The 8,452-nt window shown below is 41.7% G+C and overlaps 1 protein-coding gene across 2 annotated transcripts in view; it reads right to left on the bottom strand.

Moving 5' to 3' along the window:
• Positions 1 to 92: 92 nt before the first annotated feature.
• The window catches only part of vaspb (vasodilator stimulated phosphoprotein b), a 29,570-nt gene continuing 21,210 nt past the window's right edge, over positions 93 to 8,452 (bottom strand). Inside the window, exons 4-15 of one of the 2 annotated variants that reach the window (XM_080024944.1) lie at positions 7,938 to 8,118; positions 7,310 to 7,376; positions 5,681 to 5,793; positions 4,642 to 4,931; positions 3,906 to 4,030; positions 3,696 to 3,747; positions 3,521 to 3,548; positions 3,361 to 3,400; positions 3,053 to 3,109; positions 2,213 to 2,282; positions 1,642 to 1,699; positions 93 to 1,548 (exon numbers count right to left, since the gene is read on the bottom strand). In XM_080024944.1, the coding sequence (XP_079881070.1) occupies positions 1,514 to 1,548; positions 1,642 to 1,699; positions 2,213 to 2,282; positions 3,053 to 3,109; positions 3,361 to 3,400; positions 3,521 to 3,548; positions 3,696 to 3,747; positions 3,906 to 4,030; positions 4,642 to 4,931; positions 5,681 to 5,793; positions 7,310 to 7,376; positions 7,938 to 8,118 (1,116 nt within the window). In that variant the 3' untranslated portion in view covers positions 93 to 1,513. The remainder of the gene's footprint in view (positions 1,549 to 1,641; positions 1,700 to 2,212; positions 2,283 to 3,052; positions 3,110 to 3,360; positions 3,401 to 3,520; positions 3,549 to 3,695; positions 3,748 to 3,905; positions 4,031 to 4,641; positions 4,932 to 5,680; positions 5,794 to 7,309; positions 7,377 to 7,937; positions 8,119 to 8,452) is intronic. The other variant, XM_080024945.1, reaches the window with a different exon arrangement.

Below are 8,452 nucleotides of genomic sequence, written 5' to 3'. Positions count from 1 at the left end.
CATAAGGAGGTTTGTGCAATACAGTCCCATAGTTCAAATAATTTAATAAATCTAAATTCCAATAGATCAAAAGATGACTCAAGACAAAGTAATGCATTTCAAGAAGCAGCTGTATTCGACTATAAAGGCATTTCTAATCCAGTGTCTAAGCTGTTTTCTTTATATTTCAGTGTAAAAAGCCTAAACTCTATTAGAAAAAAGAAACAGTAAACCCAAAATAACATTTCATAAGAAAACAATCATTGAAAAAAAAGGAAAACAAAATCCCCATTCACCAGTCATTTCAATTAAAATAGAAACACCATTTAATTGTTGCTAACATTTTCCCTCAAAACAAATATATATTTTCCTTATATATATATTTATATATTTATTCTCAAGGCAGTTGGTCATGGACAAATTCATTGACCTCATCATGGCCATTTTTCATGTTTCAAAGTTAGAAAACATAGCTAGAATGGAAGAAAAAGAACTAGTGGGAGCACAGTGTAGGACCACTGCACCGGCCGACAAATATCTCGTCTTGAGTGAGGGAATAGTCTGTCAAGGCAGTGTGGCACACAGACACACTTCCTCCGGAACAAGTGCAATGCAAAGAGAATACATTTCTCACACATCATAAAACTACAACACACTCCTCTTTCACAGCACTCAGGTTTGTCCATCAGATTCCCTTTGCTTGTCTCCTCTTCCTTCTTCAACATCTCTTGTCCTGCAGCAGTGAAGGCTTGGGTTGTGCAGTTTTAGTTCTTAGCCGTCGCAAGGGAGATTATAAGTCCACTTGAGGGAGAGACACTGCAGGAAGTTTGGGTCTCTGATCCATTCTCGATTATTATTGGCTTTCCACCCTCCGACTACCATTAAGACCTACTAGCAGATGTCTGAGCTGAACTTTCCGCAGCATTGTTTGAGGTTGATCAATTGTTTGCCAACTGAGAAGAAAGAAAAAACTATCCCAGCATGCCAGCATTTTGCTATTACAGTACAAATGTGACCGACACATTGTCCCTGAATACTGAAGACTGTTCTATCAGTAAAATGGTGCGTCTGATAGCAGAAGGGAAAAGACACAAGTAACAGGATTTCTGCAGAGAAGAGGGGTTATGATGAGTGTACATGATGACAAAATTGGAAGAGCGACTGTGGCCGTGAGCTCTGAATTGGTTAAGATGAACAGAACACACAGAGGACATGGTGGGGTGGGGTGGGGGGGGGACAAATGAACAAGGGGAGATGATAGGGTAGACGGGATCACCGCCGCAATGTTAGTGAGTGATCGTCAAAAGTGCCGGATGGCGACATGACGAGTTTCCCTGGGTCACCATTTACGTGAAGTGAATATGCATGATGTACACATATAAGCAGGTATGCTCACATGTGTTTGTGGAAGAGAGAAAGAGAAAAGAGACAATGTGTAAGAGATCGAGAGAAATCCCTGGGCTACGATGGAGGGCGCCGTGGAGGAGACCACCTCCATCTTTTGCATCCCTCTGTTACACCTGACACTGCAGAACTATGTGCTCCTCTTTTGCAGCTCCTGAATAAAGGCTGTGAAAAGGGGAGAGGAGAAACAAGCGTAAGGGACCTGAAACGGTGACATTTTGTCAATCCATTTTCAGAGAGAGTACAAAGTGTTCTCACCTCCAATTATTTCCTCCTTGACTTTTTGTAGTTCTTTACGCACCTCTTCCAGGATCTCCTGCGGAAGAATTTATGGACAAATAGACCGTCAGACACAGTCGTTCACAAATTTCACTGTAGTTACAGCCAGGACACTGTACAACCCAGTGAGAGGATAGACGAGAGTACAAATCTTCCTCACACAGCTCAAATGTGTCTAAATTAATCAAATTATCAAATGTTCAGCAGTGGAAAAATACTTATTTAGTCTTGTAGAGGCTTGTATGAGTTGAGTTCAGTTTTGGATGGAATCATTTTAACTAGAAATACAGCCAGTGTAATGCTTTTATTCAGTCCTTTGTCATGCACATGCATACTTGTAAAAAGCCAATTAGGAAAACTGTAGGAACGTCGGATAAATCTAATTTTCCAGACTTTTCTAGGTATCTCTTATCCTAACCAGGTTTTTCATCTACATGATGTTTAAAGAAATCAATTTACTGGAGAAACCGACCTATGCACGGTAAATAAAGTGCATTTTCATCATACACATTCAGGATCAGCTGTTTTGCTGGGCTGATGGGAAATTCACCTGTTTCATTTTCTCTAAATCGGAGTCATCCATTCCACCTGCATCGTTACTGTTGTTTGCTGGCTTCGCTCTGCAAGAACACAAGAAGAAAACAAGCCAAAAAATATTTTATGTTTGCCATTTACAAAAAAGCCAAGGGGACGTGGAACTGTACTGACAGGCCAACTTTCAATTGAGCACCCCCCGCAGTACCAGAAGGATGAAGGAGTGTTGGAAATAAAGTAAACGCACCCCATAGAGGAAATAAAGGGTTAACCACCTATCTAAGCTCAGCAACTCACCTTTCTGGAGCAATATCAACCTTGAAGATGCCAATAATGTATCAATGGATGCCACTGATACAAATTTAAATAAATGCAGTTGGTGCTAATCTCAAAACATAATTTTAGTTTGCATACACAGCTGTACTGGTTGGCATTTATCCACCCGTTTACCACTGCAGTTGCATATGCATGCCTCAGCTACCAGTATAAAGGAAGGACCAGCTAAAATACCAAAGACAGAAATGGCAAAGACAGAAAGAATTTCAGAGTGTGGTCAAGTATACCACAAGAAGACAGCATTGACCCCAACCCTCAGAAGTAGACATGTAAAATGAAGAATCAAATAACACCGTCAGGCCTTTATCGTATTATTCAGTTTTCAGGATGTAACACACTCAGCTGGTAAACATACAAGTCCCTTGGGCGCATGCCATTCTCTGATCCATTAGACCATCAACTGTAAAAATTTAAAAATGCTACCCCCCAATACATAGGTGGCAGTGATGCTGCGCTAACCTGAAGAGAAAAGCAAAGCAAAGGGAACTAAGGTCATGAGTGAACGGGACAGCATGTATACCTGGAACCTTGGGACAATGGGGGAGTGGAGTTCATGCTCTTGGAGACGGAGTTATTCCTGTTAGTGAGACACACACACCCTCCTCTTAGAATGGAAATGGAAGACATTCGCACACATTCACTGACTATCACAAACGGTCACACACACAAGCACACACACGTGCACTGGCAATTATAGATGCACACATGTTCACACAAACACACTGATGGAGAACTGCTCTTAGAGTGACTTCAAACACCAGACACCGAACACCTAGGGGTTTTAGATTTTTCTCATGGTAGGGTAGAAATAACTGAATCCCAGATTACCTGACCATCGACGATTTCTCCCAGGGTTTTTTCAGGGTGTCTGAGAAGGAGAATGTAAAAAAACATGAGGTTTCTGAATATTTAATTTGTGTATTATATAAAAAATAATATCAGAATCAATGTCGGTGGCATGTAAAAGATAAAAATTTTCAGTTCTCACCGCTTTGACCTTGAGGCTCTGAATCATCCTTTATATAGAAAAGACAAAGACCTTCTGTTAAGAGTGAGTCATACTCAACCTGTTTACATTTTATTTATTTGGAACTATCCATCACCTACTTAAAAAAGAAACATTATTTGCAGTGGTAAAAATTTAACAAAAAGCAGACCCTTACATTATCTTGTGTCTTCGCAAGTGGCTTATCTCCAGGTTCTGCAGCTTTTCTCCTGAGAGTGAAGAATCACTTTTTATTAACATCAGTTAGTTAAAAAAAGTATTTGAAAACTACATTTAAAATAACAATTAATGGTGATATCAAAAGAAGGTGGACAGATAATCAGAACAACTGCATATAAAACAGAACGGATTATGTTATATCACCCACCTCCGTGCCAAGATGGCACTCATTTCACCCATCAGACCACCTCCCCCTCCGCCACCAATGGAGGAGTTGCTGCTGCGGCTGGGGTCAGCTCTAGCTATTGGAGCTGCAGGGGCTCCATCCTCCTGCTGAGGGCAGCAAATAGCAAAAAGATAAAGGAGACATTCAGCAGACATTCCGCAGAAATTCAGTGGGCATGACTCAATATTATATCATAGCTATCGTATCATATCATATCAAAGCTATGCAAGCAGGAACAACTCTAAGATTGGTTTAAAGATGGGGGAAGAACTCTTGAGCGATTCTGGAGAATGCTTGTTGTCAAAATCCCTTTTTGTCAAGATCAGTGAATATCTCCTTAGGATCTACTACATGTCTGTACTTTGTGTGCGCTGAAAAAAAAACCTTAGTGTTAATGATAAATGTTAATCCACAGCCTAGGCTCGTTAAACTGGTATGTAAACAAAAGGGCCCACAGTAGCTAGCAACATGCTAATTTACAGAGCCTAGGATGTGTATTAACACTGGAATTTTTTTCCAGCGCACACAGTAAATACAGGAAGTGGATTGTGAGGAGAAATTCACATAGTGATTTTGACAACAAGCATTCTCCAGAATTGCTGACCTGCACCTTTATATGCAGCAATGAAAAACAAAGCACACTTTTACCACAAGTTCAAAAGCAGATACAAAGTACAGGACTGTCATAAGGGTGTATTAAACTTGTTCTGTATTTTACCTTGGAGGTTTTGCGGAGTTTAGCTCCTGCAAGGGCAGCCGCCAAGCCCCCGGCTCCACCAAGGCCGCCTCCTCCTCCTCCTCCTCCACCACCACCACCACTACCTCCTCCACCTCCTTCTCCTCCTCCACCTCCCTCAGAGGGCAGGGGTGGGGCGGGAGGCGGTCCACAGGGCGGGGGTCCCGGAGGGGGAGGGATGCCAGAAGCCGGAGGAGGGCCAGGCGGTGGAGGGGGGGCTGGTGGAGGAGGGGGGCCTCCAGGGGCCAACGGTGGTGCTGCAGGAATAGATACTAAAAAACAAAATAAAATAAAAACGGAGGTAACATCAGAAAATGTGACGGCAGGGTATCGTTAAAAAAAAAAAAAAATTCAAGGCGATTCCTTTGACTTCAATACTAGTTCCTGAACGATACTTATAACTTATTAATACATATTGAATGACATTACATATTATTTTTTTTTTTTGCTGCACACATGAACACTGCGCGTCATTAATGTCGGTCCACACCTTTTATGATAGGTACATGGTCGGCACCAAATTGCACTATTTTGAAAGTACATGTTGTGGCCTAATGGGCTTAGCACCATCCAAGACTATTTTGATTGGTTTATCGAAACGATATAGCGTGTTTCCAGACCAGACTACTGCTACCTGTAGTTTGGTCTGGCCTTGCGAGACTACCCATGTTTTAGCGTAATGTATTTTGCTGATGCCACGACTCAGCCAATCACCAGCACTTTTAGATCTTGGCACATTACCATTCTACACCAGGCTCACTGATGTTGAAGAGGTTAACCATTTAGGTATTGACATTTGGTATGGAATGACATTGTAATTTTTCGATAATCGATGGTATGGAGGCATTTTGGTTGGTACCCAGCCTTAGTAACCATTCCAAAACTATTTAGCAAAAAAAAATTGTCTGATGTTGGTGTTCGCTTATGAGAAAATACTCAATGAAACATGAGGAACTGCCCACACTGGACTGTATTGTTAGGTTGAGTGCAGTTGTGTTGACCGGCCCAGGTGTTTCCTGACCTGCAGCAGTTTGTCTTTCTCTCTCCAGTCTCTCTCTTTCCTGCCGCTCCCGCTCTTGTCTCTCTCTCTCCTGTCTCTCTCGTTCCTGCTGTTCCACCCTCTGCTGCTCCAACCTGCGTACAAACAAATAAACACACATGTATCAGCCACGAATATATGTGAACACAATCAAAATGAACAGCGGGGGTATAAAAATCTAGTGTTTAAACACAGCCTCGGCTCTGTAAATTGGTATGTAAACAAAAAAGCCCACCGTAACTAGCAACATGGCCATTTACAGAGCCTAGGCTGTGCATAAACACCGGATTTATTTCAGCTAACAATGAGGAGATATTCCCTGATGTTGACAAAAAGTGATTTTGACAACAAGTATTCTCCAGAATCGCTGACTTCACCTTTAATGTGAACATTTCTTTTGATGATGATTATTTATGCAACATCCTTTGTTTTCCAACAACTCTGTCCAAATATATTATTTGGCCCTTAATTCAGGAATAGTATTCAATATAGTGAATTTGGGAAAAGGGATGAGAGTAGGATTTCACAGCTTCTGAGTAGCACAGTACTGAAAAGTCCACAGCTGGACACGGTGGCCTAGTTGGAGCTGCCTCGATTCACTACTGCTCCCTCCGCTCTCCCCCAACACATCTGCCGGCATAACGGCTATAGACCCAACAGCACACATACAGTGTACCCGTGCAACCAATCGGAAATGCACAGGTCCGCGTGCATGCACACAAAGTGATAGACGCTTTGATTTAAAGCACAGCTGATCGAATTGGGCACAATTCCCAGGAAAGGGAGAAGGCAACCACATTTGTATCCCATATTCTTTTGACAACCATAAGATTCTTATGAATATTGTGTCCATGTATATCAGACCCAAAAGCATGAATGCAAATGATAGCATCAACACTTGTAACTATGCAGGATTTCAAAGGTTTTAAAGGCTCTCTAAGCCCCAGTCTGTCTGCAGCCACTGGGGATTGCTGGTGGCTGGACAGACAGTCCCTCAATCCAATCACAAAGCCTCCCCGACTGTGCAACGCATTACCTTTTAGTCTAAATGAGATTAAAAGGTTAAAGCCCTGTCTATGCAGGCATGGTGGTGTTGTCACAGCGGGTCTGGCTGCAGAGACAGGGAGCTGGATAGAAAGAAAGGTGGGGTTACTGTTGAGATGTGACTGCCTTGCCTTGTCTTTTTAACCTTTTAACCTAAAGGGGCTGAGCGAGGGTTTAGCACTGTCAGGCTAATGCCGTCAAATCCTCTGCATATGCGTGTGTGCAAAACCGTGCCAACAGGCCTACCACAAAGCCACGACGGCTTGACCTGCTATCGATTGTTATATAACTTAACCCAGAGGAGAGTTTGCTTGTGTGTTAAGAAACAATCTTCACATGCCCTCAAGAGAACAGAAGACTTGAATGGCAGAATGGCAAAACATGTTGCTCCAAAAGAAAATAACCTCTTTAAACAATGACAGAAACTGCTTATCTTGTGTTCTGAATCCAGTCTGCAGACTATGAAATAGTTATTAATGTATTTCCAGAGATATCAGTCAACAGGCCAGATGACACCCAAGGGAATTCACATTAAGATGTTCCATTTAAGAGGAAGTCTGAAGGTACCTCCGCTGTTGTTCAAGCTCTTCTGGAGAAGGTCCATTTGACACTGGGCGTTGAAGGGATGCATAGCCTGCCAAAACACAACACATTGACAGAAAAACATTTTCAACTCAAGGATTATGGAACATGATATTGAGATGTTGCTGCGAGCAATTTTAAATGCTCTTATACAATTTATGACTGTTTTCAATTATTATAATTTTTTTAACCATGCAGTGAGTTTAGTGAATAAAGTCTCAGGAACGTGAAGACAGCCATGATGCGACAGAGGGACAAGTGAAGGATTGGAACCCTTTAAGGCATGTTACGGTTGACAATTGCATAAGGTTTTGGCCACACTGTGCCTGAGCTCTTATAATACAGTATTTTTTTACATGTTTTGTTCATGCTTCAATAGCACACGATATGCAATGAATCACATTTAATCTAAATAGTTGGCTGGTGTAAACACACAGAAACAAAAGCTCAGATACTACCTTAGACAACTATAAAAATAATGAATTAATAATAACATCTATCTTTATTTTGCGGATATGATCAAATCTGTGTGTAAAGTTTTAAGTTTTACACCCCATCAGTGGTATTAGCGCAGATGCTGATGGAACAGTCAATCTTGAGATAACTCATTTACCTGCATCTGACATGGAGGTGAGCACCTCCAGAGCGTGAGCCATGCCGTTGGCAAATAGTGTAGCATCCTCCTTGCTCCCAAAGTTGAGCCCCCACACCTGCCGGGCATCCCGCCACTGGTGGAAATTAGGTGTGGCCTGATTATACTTGAGACCTCTCACTATTGGACAGTTTATAACCACCTGGGAGAGAAAGAGGACAGATGATCAATACAAGGATCCTTTTGGTGGAAATCGTGAGCAAAATACTTGGAGTGCTTTTGTGCCTCTTTGGTGACAGTTCAAAACATAACATTTGACAATATTAAACTGAATCCAAGCCTGCTGGTAAGAAGTTTAAAATGTAAAAAAGGGAAAGAAAAAACCTTCTGGGAGCTGTGTCCATCATTAAAAAGGAACAAAAACTGTTAAAAAAAACAACAACAAACAAACATTGCTGCTTATACTTGAAAAAATCTTGTGTGTTTAATTTTGGTTGGATAATCCTGGTTTATGTTCCACCCAGCAGGTGGCGTAG

Source organism: Ammodytes marinus (assembly GCF_949987685.1).
Source record: "Ammodytes marinus genome assembly, chromosome: 3".
NCBI lineage: Eukaryota > Metazoa > Chordata > Actinopteri > Uranoscopiformes > Ammodytidae > Ammodytes > Ammodytes marinus.
The sequence above is the reverse complement of the archived record's forward strand: the minus strand, read 5'-3'. Positions and strand labels throughout refer to the sequence as shown.